Consider the following 16,963-nt stretch of genomic DNA (forward strand, 5'->3'; position numbering starts at 1 on the left):
ATATCTATGTATATAAGTTAAGGTGCATGCATTAAAAATAATAACAAGTATTCCCAAACTAGAATTGTATAAACAGTCTCAGAAAATAAAGTAATGTTGGATAATTTTGGTTTTACCTAATGCTTGCCGGGCGCTTTCTCGTTCCATTGATATATTCTGTTTTTCAGTTAATTCACCCGATTAAATATTAAAAACAAATCACAAGCAAAAGATTTAAAAAACAGTATTAGAAACAAAATCACTTGCACAAAATCTGAGATAAAACTATATGCGTTTTTTTGCGATTAAAACAATGTAATATAGATAAAAACCGACTCAAACCCCTCTTTCATATCATATACATTTCAACTTTATAAGGTGCTTGATGGTATTTATTTGGTTTTATGCCCAAAGGTGTGCTGATGAGCCTTGAATACACGAAACTGTAGTCCACAGCAGAAGGTGCAGCCAATCAAGGAATGCATTACGTTAGGCTTTTACATCATAGACTCTCTTCTCAAGTTCATCTCTGGTGGAAAATAATATAAATATTTAAAAATTATATATATATAATTTCTATATAACAGTAAATCACTTGTTGACAAAATATTTCATTACACATGTTGACAGTTTTTTTTTATAATCTTCACCAATATATTACATGTTTCACAAAGGCTGGCAGTGGTGTTACTATTACAAAGTATTACTAAGGATAGTGTTACTTTTAGAGCAGACAGTGTTACTAAGAGCAGAGTTTATAATTCGGTAGGATTTTAACAAGTAAAACAGTTATTTCAACTATCATAACATAATGTTTCACGTATGCCAGTTTTTACGATACGTACTATTTTAATTTATCCATTATTTGAACGAAACAACTATAATAGCCAATACTTTGTTTTATAATTTCAACTATTACGGTCACTTTATGAATAAAAGACTTCACTAATAAATGCTTCTATATAAAACTTGCATAACATTCTTTTTGCATTTTCTACGTTTTTTTAAGTAAAACATTTATTAATGGTGCAAATTCATTTGTTATATGGTTTCATTTCTATAACTAATATATTATATAACATCTAATTACCTTGAAAAGGACGCTGATTTAAATTTTTGTTTAACTTTATAAGTTAATGTATGTATCTCTTCCACTAAAATTTAAAGGATATATTTAAATAATCATATTTAACGATCACTATTGTAGAAATATCATTATTACCTTTCCACAGAAAATGTTCACAAATATGATTTCTTGCTGGTTTGGAACATTATGTTTAGAGTACAACTTATAAACGAACTTTCTTTATGCATAAATCGAAACGTCTGCAACGATTATCTTGCAAAAATATTTAATTTGTACTAATTGTCTAAGAAGTCCAACTCAAATAACGTTGATAAACTTTGTTCGGAAACACAGAGGGCAGGAGAAGTCGAGACAACCAATCACCTTGTACAATTAACAGAATGAAATATTAATTGTATTAAAAGTAAAGTTTAAAATTAGGAAATTTTGTAACACTCTTTCTTTGGTAAAATATATTATTTCATTTTATAACAATTCAAATGTATATATATATATATTAATATATTTGTCGACAAATCAGAAATTTTATTGCACTATAAAATTTAATTTTAACAGGTAATGAATAAAAGAAATGAACATAACAGAAAAAAAAAAATTGTGTATTTCAGAGAGTTTAGTAGCAAACAAATCATAATGTAAGCTAAATAGTTGTTGTTATCAATAAAAATTTTCTTGACAACACATTTCTAATTGGTTGTTTCTCCCAATAAAAAGTATGGTCTACAGAAAAATACATATGAAATAATTCTATAAATGCAACATCTTTACTGTTTATTGAAGTATTTATTAACAAAATTATTATATATATTAATATAATTTAAACATCTTAACTTTTAAAATACTAAATTAGCTTTTACACAACTATTGAACATTATCTTAATATTACTATTTCAATTCAAATCTATATTGTTCCTTTATCTAACATTATGAAACTTTAGAACTAATGAATTAGTGAAGTGTTTTATGCATAAAATGATGTGTATTTGTAAAAATATATAAGGTAAAGTATTGGTTGTTACATTTGCCTCGTTAAAATAAAGGATAAATTAAGATGGTACATGTGGTAGAAATGTGCATGTGTAATGCACGGTGTTATAATAGTTCTCTTATTGAAATAACTGTCTTACTTGTAAAAGCAAAACAGTAGATGTGTTAAAATCCTACTGAACTATGGAAACACTATCCTTAGTTACACTGTTCTCCTAAAATAACACCATATTTATATAAGATCTTGTAATGCTAACACCATCCGCCCATAGAAGCACGATCAGCCTTTGTAAAATATATGAAATATGTAAATGAAAAATATAAAGTGTAAAATTAAATATTTTGTCAATGAGTCATTTACTGTTATATACAATACAAGTAATAAAAACATAGTTATATGGACCAAGGAATAGCATAAGGATATATTTAATCCTTAAAGCCTGTCACGAAATAAAAAAATATTTAGCGTAGATTTTATTGATTAATTTATTTTGTGAGTGAATATCTTATTGTTTAATTTTGTTATAATAAGAGTTAAAAGAAGACAATTGTTGGAAGTTGTGTTTATAATTCATTGATATTGAGACTATCCAAACGTCACGTGCAAATATACTGACGTCGATAATATAGTGATTTCTAGAAGGTGGGCAGACGATTAAGTGATAAATATATAAATAATGTGAGACGAGTGTAAACAACAGACAGATAATAGCAGAAGATAATAAAATTACGACCAAGGAAAAGTTTGACGTGAAGTTAACTACTTAGAAGAGAGAGGCCTAACGTTTATTATGTTAGAGTAAGAATAACGGTAGAAAAAAAAAGTGAAATAAGAATAATTTATTCCGTTAAAGCGTGGTTCTAAAGTAACTGAATCAGCCTGAGTGCACTTTAACAAAAGAAACATAGGATATTTTCAAGAAAGAAGAGCAAACCATTACTGAACGAGTTATACATGACTGCGGTAACTCGCACAACTTTTTAAGTGAATCACACACAGAATACTGTACTATTGCGATAATATTAAAATAGTTCGGCTTGTCAACTGAAATCCTAAATAGGTCTAAGTGGACTTTTAAGAAGAAGAAGACAACTATATATATATAGTGTTTATAATGTACATATAAACTTTACAGTGCAAAGAATTTGTTGTACATACGTTTATGTTGTTCAGAATATATATATATTTTATTTTGAAAACATATATACGAGGGCTGTTCAAAAAATACGCAGACTGTTTGAATTGCGCGGCTCCAGTTGGTTCTAGGGGAATCCGCTTGGTGTCGCTAGGTTTGCACAGATCAGCTGATTACGACGCCATTTCCCGATTGCAGATATCTTCATTTGTGTATTAGCTACGCGGTTTTAAGTGAAGTGCGATTTTTTCGTTTGGCGGATTTCAGAATGAATGACCTGAAGGAGCAACGACTTGCTGTGAAAATTTGTGTTAAACTTAGAAAATCTGCGACTGAAACTTTTGCTATGCTTAACACGGCTTACGGTGATGTTGCTATGAAGCGTACGGCATGTCTCAAGTGGCATGAACGTTTTAAGGATGGTTGACAGTCCATTGAAGATGATGAGCGTCCTGGACGTCCTTCCACGTCAACTGACGACCCACACGTCGAGAAAATCAACACCCTGGTGCGGGCAAATCGACGTCTGACTGTCAGGGAGCTTGCTGAAGAGTGTGGGATATCAGTTGGATCTTGTTACGAGATTTTGACCGAAAAATTGAAGATGCACCGCGTTGCTGCGAAATCTGTGCCTCAGAACTCGTGAGTTTTTGGCCAAACACTCGATCACTGTTCTTCCCCCCCCCTACTCACCTGACCTTGCTCCTCGCGATTTTTTCTTGTTTTCCAAACTCAAAAGACCCTTGAAAGGAAGAAGATTTGAGACGATTCCCGAGATTAAGGCAAATGCGACGAAGGAGCTGGAGGACATTACAAAAGAAGCGTACCAGGACTGTTTCAACAAGTGGAAAAACCGATGGGATAAGTGTGTGCGTTGGGGAGGAAAGTACTTTGAAGGGGTCCCAGACCTGTAACTTCTAAATAAAGTACATTTTGTTTTATGACGTCAGTCCGCGTATTTTTTTGAACAGACCTCGTATATTTATATTTTTCGAATTTACCGCTAACAAGTCATAGACACCTACTGACGAAGAATCCTAAGCCCAACGACAACACATCATATATTTATATTTTTAAGTAGTATAACTAAAATTCATAAATCCAACATTAGAAGTTTATTAACACTTTCAGCACCGCACTTGTGATATCGTGTCACCTCTGTTTTGTTTTCATACATAACACAATTGCATGAAATTTGGTGCACACTTTCTATATAATAACTAATTTTGCTTTGAAAACAGTAGAATGTTTAGTATTTCAGGCTGTGGAATTTATGAAATTTCTTTGTGAAGCACGTTTTCTTTTTCATAATAAAATACTTCATTTCGTTTCAAGAGTATCCGTTTTTTCGTGATTGTGTACCTGAAACCACATAAATATATTCAACGATTTTGCATTAATAATTTTATTTATTCATTCATATTTTATATCTGTGTAAAATAATGTAATGGTAATTTGTAAAATTTTTGTCTCATTCTTGAACAACAGATTATACATATGTTCTGAGGGTAAATAACTGACGATGAGGAATATTTTACTGACCAATATTGGTCTCATAACTCTGCTGATAAACTTTGTTGTTTTTAAGTATATTACTAATGTTATTTGTTTTGTTTGTTTGTTTTTTTTAGTTTTAAAAGTAGGTTATATACTGCACATTTATTTTTGCAAGAGCAGTATGTAAGTTATGAAGTGTCACCAACCATCAGATAAAATCTGGCTTATTTTAACACGACTGTGTCAGATATTTTAGTATTTTCGTATTTGTCTGTGTAAGTACGTAATGGTTTGAAATATGTTTAACTTAAAGGTACTAGCATGTAATCATAATACAACTGAGGCTTAACTTTGACTTTAAGAAAACCGTAGTCATTGTATTCTGTGCGTTGAAAAGTATTATTTTACCTATTTACACAAAGCTATACAAGAATTATTTGCAAAAGCCATACCTAATCTGTAAATGATATGTCAGAGGGAAGGTATTTGGTCAACAGCACCTAACAAAAATCTTCGGAAACTTTAATCAAATAATGAAAATTTACTGTCAATTTTATAACACACTGCAGAGCGCGTTTTGCCACAATGGGACGCAAACCATGGTGCTTCAAGTGTACATTGCTGTATGCTAACCACTAAGTCATTAAATGGAGAACACTTTTCTTTCAGGTACAATAGATAAAATATAACAATAATCTAGATATCTGTATTTTTATTTCTTATTGATAGAAATACACTGAGAACCTGTTGATTGTCTTCAAAATTTCAGTTGTGTTTTGTATTTCCATTAAATTCTGCATTCAGCTTGGAGATTTCTAAAGCATAATATATATCCTTATTTTAGTTAAAATTGTCTTCAGAGTTTACTAAGTAATTGATTATATGTAATTTATACAGGTTTTAAATAAAACTAAAATAAATCCAATGAGAAAAATCTCATAAATTATTTTTCAACATACGAGCAACTCACGTTTTGTTACATTAAAATAAATGTCAGGTCATCCCATGAGTTATGTCGTTTGTAACACTAAGATTTAAAAGGAGAAAAAACCTCAAATAACAACTTTAATCAATTATGTATTTTTCTTTTACTTTAATTAACAGTCTGCCAATGCCTCAATAGATTTTCAATACCACTCTCATAAAAATCAGGTGGTTTTGAAGTAAAAAGGTACAAAGGCTATTTTTTAACTCATCCATAGAAGTAAAATGTTCTTCATTCAGATGATGTTGCAGACTTCTGAAAAGATGGTAATTTGAAGGAGCAAAATTAGGAGAATAAGGAGCATGGGGATGTTTCTTCCAGCCAAGCTCTTCAATTTTTCTGGAAATGACCCTAGCGGTGTGAGGATGTGCTTGTCATGGTGGAAAACAACTTCTTTCCGATTCACCAAAGCAGGTCTCTTTTTTTTTTTTTTTTTGAGTGCAATGTTCAGATGATCCAGTTGCTGACAGTATCTCTCAGCAGTGCTTGTCTGGTTTGGTTGGAACAACTCAAAATGTTTACAACACCAAACACTAAGCAAATCCTTCCTAGAGTGCAGGCTGTAGTGTAACTGGTTTTCCTGCTCTAACCCACTGTCGGCGGCTCTTAACATTTTGATAGAGTATCCATTTCTTATTTCCAGTCACTAGGTGGTTCACAAACGAAGCTTGAAGTTCACGAAAGTGAAGAGATGTGCAGATGTCTACTCGTTCTCTCAGATTATCAGTTGACAACTCGTGTGGTACCGTTTTCCCAACTTTGAAACTCTACCAAGTTGTTGCAAATGTTGATGGACAATGGAAGGAGATGAACTGAGTTTCTGGGCTAATTCTTCAACAGTTGCAGCACAATCCTCCTCAAGTGTTGCTAGAAGCAGGTCATTATCAAACTCAAAAGGGCACCCAGTTAGACCTGCATCTTTCAAACTGCAGTACTTAGTTCTAAACTTGTTGAACCATCTTTGACATTTGCTCATATTTTGCCCTATATTGCCCTACACCTCTTGAATGCTTCGCGTAGCTTCGGTAGTACTGTTCTCTGACACCTCCATGATAACAGGAGCTTCTGAAATAACAAAAACTAGTAAAGAAACAAACTGGCTTACATTTAGTGCTATCAAGTCACCCCATATAACATATGACTTTGAGAATAACTTCAGTTAACCAAGAAATATGCATTTAAACTTATCCTATTCCAAAAGAAATGACATTACTTATGTGATGACCTGATACAACCTTTGTGTTCAAATATATGTCTGCTTTGGTACTGAAAAGAAACGTCTTCGTGATTAGGGAAGCTTATTTTGTTTGTTGAAAATAAAGCTACACAACTGGTTAACTGTGCTCTGCCACCAGGGGTATCAAATCTCGAATTTTTAACAAATCCTGTACTTACCGCTAAACCAACAAAGATGAGTAGAAATACTTAATAGTAATATTGATATTTTAAAAAGTACGAGAAAATTACTTTCGTGCGAGTTTTTCATGATAGTGCGCTGTCATATGACTTATTAATTACTGTACAATGATTTGTAATAGCAGTTAATACAGACAGTAAAACCTGTCTAAAGCGGAATCGCATGGGACCGAGTAAAATTTCCTGCTTAAGCAGGTTTTCCGGCTAAGACATAGTGAACATGTATTTCCTTAATTATATATAAATTTTGAGCGGAATGTCATACTTGCTTGACTCAAGGGAAGTAAGACATTTGTGAATAAAGTTATTATACTGTTTATTCTATATTTATTAGAATACGAACAAAAACATACATTCAAAGTATACATAAGCACACAAAATTTTAAATTTATTTGAATAAAGTGTCCAATTTCAACTGTTTCGTTTTTTTAATGGACTTTTCCATGTGGTTAAAACAGAACGCCAAATCTACGGCCTTCTCATGAAGTTTATTTCCCTCCTTCATTATTGCATACAATTTGGTAGCGTTAATATAACTTACCACTTGCGATGAAGTAGGAATTCGTTGGTAAAAGAGTAGCCCAAGAGTTGGTGGTGGGTGGTGATGAATAGCTGTCTTCCCTCTAGTCTTACACTGCTAAATTAGGGATGGCCAGCATAGCTCTAGTGTAGCTTTGCGCGAAATTGAAAACAAACCAAACTTTTCCAAAATGTGTCCGTTAAATAAGTGAGTTCCCCTCATAGCGCATGTGCCAACACTTGGACTGTATTACACCCACATTGTTATATGAGATTTTCAAATAATTTTGTATTTCTCAGAAATGAGCAATTTCTTTCGTATCATTATATATAGGAATTTCTCTGTAACACCACTACTCAAGATAATATTTTTTTTTGCTCTTATTAAAACAATTATATAGTTTTTATATTTGTGTATTGGAAGTTTTGATATCATATTATAGATGAGGCTTAACGATTTGAAACCTTAAGAAATCATTTAAAATATATAAACAGCGCGTTAGGCTAGATAAAAAGTTTTCATGATATTTCGACTTTGTTATATTATATTATTAATTATTGAGTAAGTAAATTTGTATATTACTGTCATTTTGTGTAACCTTTTTTCAATACCGACTTGATAATTCGTCGTAGAAGTAGAAATGACCGAAAATATCTCAAGTTCAGAAGAAATCAACAAATAAGTTACATTGCTCTTAAAAAATAGTAATATTTTTATGAATTTATACAAAGTACTTTTCTTTGAAATTCTTGTATTAGCGACCACAAGGAATTTAGAATTTAGGCCTGTCAGTGAACAGTAGTTTAGCAAATCTATGTAAGTCGAAGACATAAAACTTTTTATCATCAAAGGGATTGGACTTAGCTTTTTTCTTTTTTTAAACAGAGTAATTCAAACGATCTTGCCCAGTAATATAAATCGTTGCAACAGTACACTTACATAATTAAAATAGTTTTTCATCTTAGTGACATCATTAAAGGATATCCTGTAATTTGTATTTCGCAAAAAAGCACTATATTTGGGATTCATCACAGAGAAGAAGGGTCTAACAATAAGGCTAAAAATTGAAATAAACGTAATGCAATTAACAATAAACATGTTTTACTGGTGCTGTAGTTCACATTGTTTTCGGCAAACTAAGTTTTCGAGCCTCGCGAATAAAAGTTTGTTTTGAAGCATCAGTAATACATGTAATTCCTTCATTGGGGACCCGGCATAGCCCGGTGGTTAAGGCACTCGACTTGTAATCCGAGTCGCGGGTTGAAATCCCTGTTACACCAAACATGCTCGCCCTTTCAGCCGTGGGGACGTTATAACGTGACGGTCAATCCCACTATTCGCTGGTAAAAGAGTTATCCAAGAGTTGGCGATGGGTGGTGATGACTACTAGTTTTACACTGCTAAATTAGGGACGGCTAGCGCAGATAGCCCTCGTGTAGCTTTGCGCGAAATTCAAAACAAACAAAAACCTTTCAATCGATCTGAAAAAGTTCAGCCGAGAGGAATAAAAAAACTCATCAATAATGATTAAGTAAAGAAGGATTACATTATTACCTGATACGTGAACCATTTGATAAATAAACCATAAACTTTGATTACTTCTATAAAGAAAAAACGAAGAAAATGAAAGTTTTAGTAAAGATATCGATCCTAAATACAGAACTAATCAATACAGTTTTATATTTTATATATCCTCTATGAGCGCTGCTCAGTCAAGGCTGATACTTGAGTTTATTTCAACACGTAATATTTGTAAAACCTTATTATTTTGTTTCAAGGCGATGTTTATTAGCTTAAAATATGTTTGTAACTACTAGTTTCGATTTTTATTGAGATTTTTTTCCTCCGAAATGCGTTACTTTCCTTTTAAACTCTAACAACAAAAACTCTCAACTCTATGTTGTTGTCTAGTAACTCGTTTCCCTTAAATTTACGAAGAAACTAGACTAAACAATATAAACTCCACCTAAACGTAAAATTGGTGTGACAATGAATGTTGTGATGTGGTGCCATCTGTTGAAAATGTTTGAAATTACGTTCACAACTGAAAAGAAACAAAAACCTCCAGACTTATTTTTGAGTGTTCATTTATTTTAGCATTTAAAAGGATAAAAAAGGAATGTTTTATTCACACAATAACAACGAATTAAACTGAGTAAGTGAAGTCGTTGTGAAAATTAAAGAAAGAAAAAATCAAATGGTCAATTTAATTAGTTTTGAGCTACTGACTTACATATAATTTAGAAAATGAAAATACAATTGTTATACTCGTGTGGTTATGACGTATTATTTATTGCTAAGGTAACATAAAACTATTAAAAGTATTATAATTCTATTCGCTAAAGATATTTTTTGCAAGTCATACAGGTGTATATAGTAGTAACATAATAGCCTATATAATAAAATTTGTTGGTACATTTATCGAACCCCCCGCTAGTACAGCGGTATGTCTCCGGATTTACAACGCTAAAATCAGCGGTTCGATTCCCCTCGGTGGGCTGAGCAGATAGCCCTTTGTGGCTTTGCTATAAGAAAAAACACACACGGTACATTTATCGAAAGAGGTTTTTTTTTTAAAAAAAAGATAAACTCCACCTCCACATTAAGATTAGTTACTTGGTGAAAGCATCCTGTGAGCTAAAAATATCAAAATCTGAAAATAAACCAAAGTCTCCAGAATATAGTGCTACATATAATAAAGCAATGAGAAAAAAAATTAATTGAACGGAATACATCAGCGTAACATAATTATACGTTGAAGACAAAATACAGATGTTTGACTTCATAAAATCAAAGACTTCAAGAGTGTTTATTCATAGTTTTATCTTTGTTCTTTTTCACAATGAAGCTAATCAGATTTGTAAAACTTTATTTTTGCCTCGAATCACATACAACTAATGTGGATTTTTTTCTATTGGGAGTACTTCTCTCAGTCTGATAAACTAAGTAAAAATTGACAAAAACAATGAAAGCTGTATATCCGTAGGTTATAGACAAATGTATATCTATACAAAACGCACCTTGCGAAAAATAGTTGAACGTGTTTGGCGTTACAGTAGCGAAGCAAACCACTGAAAACCACCGGCATCGTCCTATTGGTTAAATAGGGGAGGTTTATAGGGGCAGCAGAACTCGTTTGGTGAAGATCAGCAGAGTTCTGTATGTAGATGTTCGAGGTTATTTTAATTATTTGTTGCTGTGTCACGTGTCATTCTGTAGTGCAAGGCTATTGTGTAGCACAAGACGGAGGTGAAAGTTGAATCATTTCGGAGTTAAGACCTGAATTATTCTGAAAGGTACGTAATTTGAACGTTCATTGACATAGCCCGTATGATAGACACTAGACTTGAAGGGAAGAAATATCTTTTCACCTTAGTAACGTAACTGTTGCTATTGCGCATGTTCTCTTTTCCAAAATGGGACTGAACTCAAAATTTTGAAAACAAGCTGCAGCTATACTGTATTTGCTCAGTATTCTTTCACAGAGCTCAGTGTTGTGAAATTAATTATTTCGATTTAATGCAATCTTATAAATGTAACTGCAAAGTACACTTAATGTTTGATATAACGAACGTTTTAAATCGATCAACTGATTCGGTTAAGCCTTGTTGAAGTTGTTATCGTGACCTAAATGTATCTTACTCTGCTACAAGTTTATTTTACGTTTTAATATTACTAAATTATATATATAAAAGTTTTACTAGTATCCGACAATAATTTATGAGTTGTTTTTGAAAACCATGTTAATACGTTTCTGGTACTTTGGACTAACTATCTCAGGATTTAGTGTACTCGTTAAGCGCGTGGATAAGGAATCAGTAGGACAGTTTAAAATTGAAGAAATATTCGAATAACTGCTTTACGTTTTTGTTGCTTATGTAGAAGACGTCAATAAAATATAGCGACATTAAAATACAATAAAAACATAAAAGATGGATAAGGAGCCTTATTTGTAGGATTAAGTAACATTTACGTAAATAACTTTAATTTTTGGCATGCAGCGATTACATATTTCATTTCTTAATAGTTTATATAAATATATAGACACTATTGTAGCAAAATGTTTGGATTTCAATGGAAATTATTTTTCAGAACCTGGAAAATTTTGGTTTAAATTATGTACTAATTTCTATCTAAGGGCCCCCTCCGGTGGCTATTTCCAACACATATATCTACTGTTCTAAGGAACTTGTAATTTTATGTTTCTTTTTTTTTAGTCTTATGGTAGAGTAAGTAACTTTTGATGAACGTTAATTTAACATTTATCTTTAGGCCTAGTTATAAGTTTGCTTTGAAAAGGGTGACGTAACATTGCTACTTGTGTTTATTTTAAACATTTGTAATAAATGTGGTCTTTTAATAAACTTCTAAGCCCCGAATACGCATGTACTGTACTCATGAAACTGTACCACGTGCTCTGAATTACTCGTGAATCACCAAGCATTACTTACATCCGCCATAGCTCGGAGCAGTAAAGCGACTTCTATTCCTGTTAATACGAGCTTCCAACCAAAGCAAGTCGCTCTCTTAAAGCTAAACTAAAAATTAACTTTGTATTTGACGTTGTTACTTAAATATATTATATTGCTCGTACGTTCTAACTTACATGCATTGATTTTTTCAGTTGGATACTTTCACTGAACGGTATTTTCAGCTACAAACTCGACAACACTTCTCAAGGTTCAATTTAGGTTAGTCCTAAATACATATATGAATCTAACGATCAAACTCTGTACAAACATTTTGTGAGTAAGGGGCCGTTCATAATTATCAATATTTTCACAAATGTACAAATGGTACACTTTTCTGTGGACCCTCCCAAGTGCACAAAGAAAATATTGATATTTCATCATCTTTCTTTTATTATAAGACTACACACATTCCATGTATAGTGCACTAACAGAATCTACATAGCTTGAAATAGCAGATACTGTACATAATTAACATGATTTTAACGTGTTTCAAGCCACATCATGCCAGTTAATAAAAACAGTTTTTCCATTGGTTAACAAACCATCTCATGCCTCTATGATGGTCCAGATAGTTTCCTTTCTTTAAACACTGTTTTGAATAATGAAGTGGGCATAATACTGGGTCAGTGAGGAATGGTAATTGTAAGAAGACAATTATCTTCTGTCAAAGTTTATTGAAAAGGAGAAAGTCATTGTGATATCACCCTAAAACTAATTGTAAAAATTGCACAGTTTAAATCCTGTTAAACATAGAACTAAATATGATTGCACAGTTTAAATCCTGTTAAACATAGAACTAAATATGATCAATTGTTGTTATACTCACATTCAGTCAGTCATGTTTAAACACAAGACAAGACTGTTCATGTTTGGCTGACCTTCTGCCCTTCTTCAGTTTGTGATTCTTCGCATCTTAATTCATAAGAAGCTGGTATCGATTTGGATATTTCCTCACACCCTGATCATTTGTGTGTCGTTTCCTTGGACGCCCCATCAAGTGCCATGTTCATTGCCCTGACTCCGCTTGATGTGTTTCTTTACACGGTCAATCATATTATTCCTCAGTAAAAGAGTAGCCCAAGAGATGGCGGTGGGTGGTGCGCTTCCACAAACTTTAAGTGTGAAGTAGATATTAATGGTAAAGGGTCACGAACTGATAAATAGTCTGAGGATTCTGACTACTAGGTCACGCCTGGCTCGACTTCCGTGGGTCCGTACATCTGAGAAAACTCGCTTGTTTTGAGTCATTACACGTAATAACTTATGGTAATATATTGATAATAATACATCTCGTATTCTTCTAATAATTGTAGAAATATAATTCTTATCACTTCTCATTAAAATGCCTCAAGAAATTGCCCAACATTTAAGCAGTTGGCATGGTTATAGGATAACTTCATTTCGCTGTTATTTTTTGTGGAGGTCATTATCTCAAATTTTGAACGATACAGTTTTCCTTCTAATTTACTTCAATTTCTTCTTTTTCAGATATGCATTGATAATCACAATGGCCAGATTATTACTTTCTACCAGATCTTTACGGCATCTACTGTATCTTATTGTCTTCTGGTTATGTCTGTGTTACTTGGTGTTCCATTTCGCCCGTCCTTTGAATGCTGTATCGCTACTAGCTGATCACGTGCAGCGCGGCCTTTTAGAGAAAATGCCACCTGACTGGAAGTCTAAGTCCGTATCCAGAGAACTGGTAGACAATGATATTGGTTTCCAGTTTTCAAAAGAAAACCCACAAGTTGACACATCACCTAGTTTGGGAGAAAAAGAATTTCTTTATTTTCTGTCCAATAATTCGAACTTACCTCTAGCCTATTGGGCTGCCAACAAAAATAAACAGATAGGAGATAAAACGTGTGTGAAATTTCCTAGTCTTTATGACTTAGAGTTTAACAATATTTATTGGCAAAGTTTTCATAGCTCCAACGGAACTTTTTATCTTTACGGAGCTTATTATGACGATAGATGGCGTGGTGGAAGCTTACCAAGTGTTAGAATTTTGGGAATGGTTGATAGACTAAAGCCTCTTCCCACAATCTGTCAACTGTGGTTTGATAAACTAAAGTCGCCACTTTTCTCCACCGTGACCTACACTTACGCTTGGCACACAAAGTGGGGAAACTACAAAAATAACATTTTACAACCTTACGTCATATCTTGTAAGATTCCCAAAGAATCAAAAGGTCAAGTGCCAGCCAGCGTTTCGCTAGTAGAACGGAATTGTCAGAAACCCTCTTGTAATTTGAGAGTGGTTAACAACAGGCCGGTTCGGAAGCAAGACTTTGCAGTGTGTGTCAAAGGCCTTGATTTTCTTCAGGATGATCTCAGTGTACGACTGGTGGAGTGGCTGGAGTTGCTGAGAGTTGTTGGAGCTAAGAAAGTCTTTTTGTATGAGCTCGAAATTCATCCAAATATCTCCAAAGTTCTTCAGTATTATCGTAACCAAGGATTTGTTCAACTAACCCCTATAACCCTCCCAGGAAACCAGCCCAACCTACCTGGCTTTCGTCATCTTTATCTAAAATCGAAGTTAATTAACAAGCGCCAGAATGAACTGATACCATACAACGACTGTTTATATCGGAATCTATATAGCTACGAGTATTTAGTTTTATTGGATATCGATGAGTTTATTCTTCCAGTGAAACACGACACCTGGGCAGAACTAATGAAGGTTGTTGTATCTAAAGCTCTTCAGGAGAAAAATTACACCCGCGCTAGCTATAACGTAAGAAACGTTTACTTTCTGGATGACTTGAAAGATGGGGAAGAACTGCATCATGAAACCCATGAAAAAGGAATTCCTTCTTATCTCCACATGCTTCAACATGTTTATCGTTCAAAGAACTTTACGAAGGCTGGCTCCTATGTTAAATGCTTCCACAACACCGAACGAGCAGTTTCCTTACATAACCATTTTCCTCTGAACTGTTTTGGAACATGTACGACGTATTCCATTAGCACGGATTTAGCCCATCTTCAACATTACCGGAAGGACTGCGTGGGTAGTCTCAAGAACAGCTGTAAAAGTGACTTTAAGGTGTACACGACACGTGACACTGCCATTTGGAAGTACAAAGATGCTGTCATACGACAGAGCGCGTTAGTTTTGAAGAAATTAGGGTTTTTTCTTCAAAAGAGTGTGGACAAAAATCAAAACGTTTCTTGAAATCGGATGTTAGGTGTCGAACAAATTTATCTTGGTGGTTGGTTGATCAATTGCATTTAGGAATATGTTGTTTGAAAAGCTTTTCATTTGGGATTGATTTTGGAAAATAAATGTGCTGTAATAGATGTATATAAACAATTTTTTCAGTTAAAAGTAACTTGGATCATTTCGACATAAAAATTTGACATACTTTTTAAAAAACTATTAAACTAAATGTATAACTAACTTTGATCAACATTTACAAGATGTAACAGTCCCATATAGGTTAAAAAGTTAATCATTTTGCTTCATCATAAAAAATTTTCGTAGACTTGTCTAATAGCTAGTATGTATGTCTACGGACTTACAACGCTAGAAACCTGGTTTCTATACCCGTAGTGGACAGAGCACAGCTAGCCCATTGTGTAGCTTTGTGATTAACTTCGACCAAACAATGAGATAGAATTTTCCTCATTAAAGACTGATATTTTCAGAAGAATTATTGACGTTTAGGCTTTAAATATTTCATTCATTTCATAAATTGTAATAGCAAGTTCATGACAAAACTGTCCTTTATACACTTTGCACTTTGGTCGCCCTGCAGAGTGTGCCGTGTCTCACCCTAATGTTGTTCCCAAAACATTTTAAAGACGATCAGTGTTCTATTTTTACTAATTCGCACATAACAGCCAATCAAATTGTAAAATGTTATGACGTAATCCTCATTTTCCAGGTATTTATATAAAACTTAGTTTTTATATTAAAATTTATAAACTGTTAGTTACTAATGTAGGTGGATAAATAATTAGACTCCATCTTTCCTCCAGTATGGCTTGATGACTAGGACACTTAAATCTCAATCTGCATATCATGGGCTAGAATCTCATCACCGACAATGTTCGCCCTTTCAGCCGTGGGGGCATTATAATGTTGTGTTATGAATAGTTCCACTTTTCGTTGGTAAAAGGGTAGCCTAAGAGTTGGCGGTTGGTGGTGTTAATTAGTTACCATTCCTCAAGTTTGTTACTACTAAATAGCCTCGAGTTGCTTTACGCAGTATTCAACAAAACAACTTACCAAAACATTCGATTATGTTTTCATGTACACATACTTGTGCCATTCAATTAGACCTACAGAAGAGTGAGAAAAGAAGACCATTTGATCCACTTCAAACCGTCTGAAAGTTAGCTTTTTAGAATACTTTCACGAATACATAACATTATAAGTCACAAGGCCTTTTTCATAAGTTTTGTTTTGTAACTTAATGGCATGTGATGCTTTGTGCTTTGCTGTGATATATATTTTTGCCAAAATAAAAAATGTTCATGTTTCATGTGTGTGTTATTGCTCATAGAACACTTGAATGCATATCATTATTAGACAGTTATATTTAAAAATTAAAAACGTCCTGCGAACACGAATGTTTTAGAACAAACACAATTTTTTTTTTTGATTCGTGTTCTTGTAGCATTTATAAATAACGTTATTAGAACAAACACAAATATTCTTTTTGGATTCATGTTCTTGTAGTATTTATCAATAACGTTATTAGAACAAACAATATTGTCTTTTTGGATTCATGTTCTTGTAGTATTTATCAATAACGTTATTAGAACAAACACAAAATTTTCTTTTTGGACTCATGTTCTTGTCGTATTTATCAATAACGTTATTAGAACAAACACAAAATTTTCTTTTTGGACTCATGTTTTTGTAGTATTTAT

General features: G+C 33.1%; 1 protein-coding gene and 1 long non-coding RNA gene across 4 annotated transcripts in view; one reads left to right on the forward strand and one right to left on the reverse strand.

The window, feature by feature from the left end:
* LOC143249629 (uncharacterized) overlaps positions 1 to 16,570 on the forward strand; it is a 43,652-nt gene extending 27,082 nt beyond the window's left edge. For all 3 annotated transcript variants that reach the window (XM_076499814.1, XM_076499815.1, XM_076499816.1), the window contains exon 2: positions 13,568 to 16,570. In XM_076499814.1, coding sequence (XP_076355929.1) covers positions 13,568 to 15,260 — 1,693 coding nt within the window. In that variant the 3' untranslated portion in view covers positions 15,261 to 16,570. The remainder of the gene's footprint in view (positions 1 to 13,567) is intronic.
* On the reverse strand, positions 5,382 to 7,920 carry LOC143249630 (uncharacterized). The gene is made up of 2 exons (XR_013027872.1): positions 7,629 to 7,920; positions 5,382 to 6,736 (listed from the first exon to the last, which is right to left on the reverse strand). It is a non-coding gene; the product is annotated as an uncharacterized LOC143249630 (long non-coding RNA).
* Positions 16,571 to 16,963: the final 393 nt, after the last annotated feature.

The sequence above is a fragment of the Tachypleus tridentatus genome, chromosome 4 (genome assembly GCF_004210375.1).
Source record: "Tachypleus tridentatus isolate NWPU-2018 chromosome 4, ASM421037v1, whole genome shotgun sequence".
NCBI classification, from domain to species: domain Eukaryota; kingdom Metazoa; phylum Arthropoda; class Merostomata; order Xiphosura; family Limulidae; genus Tachypleus; species Tachypleus tridentatus.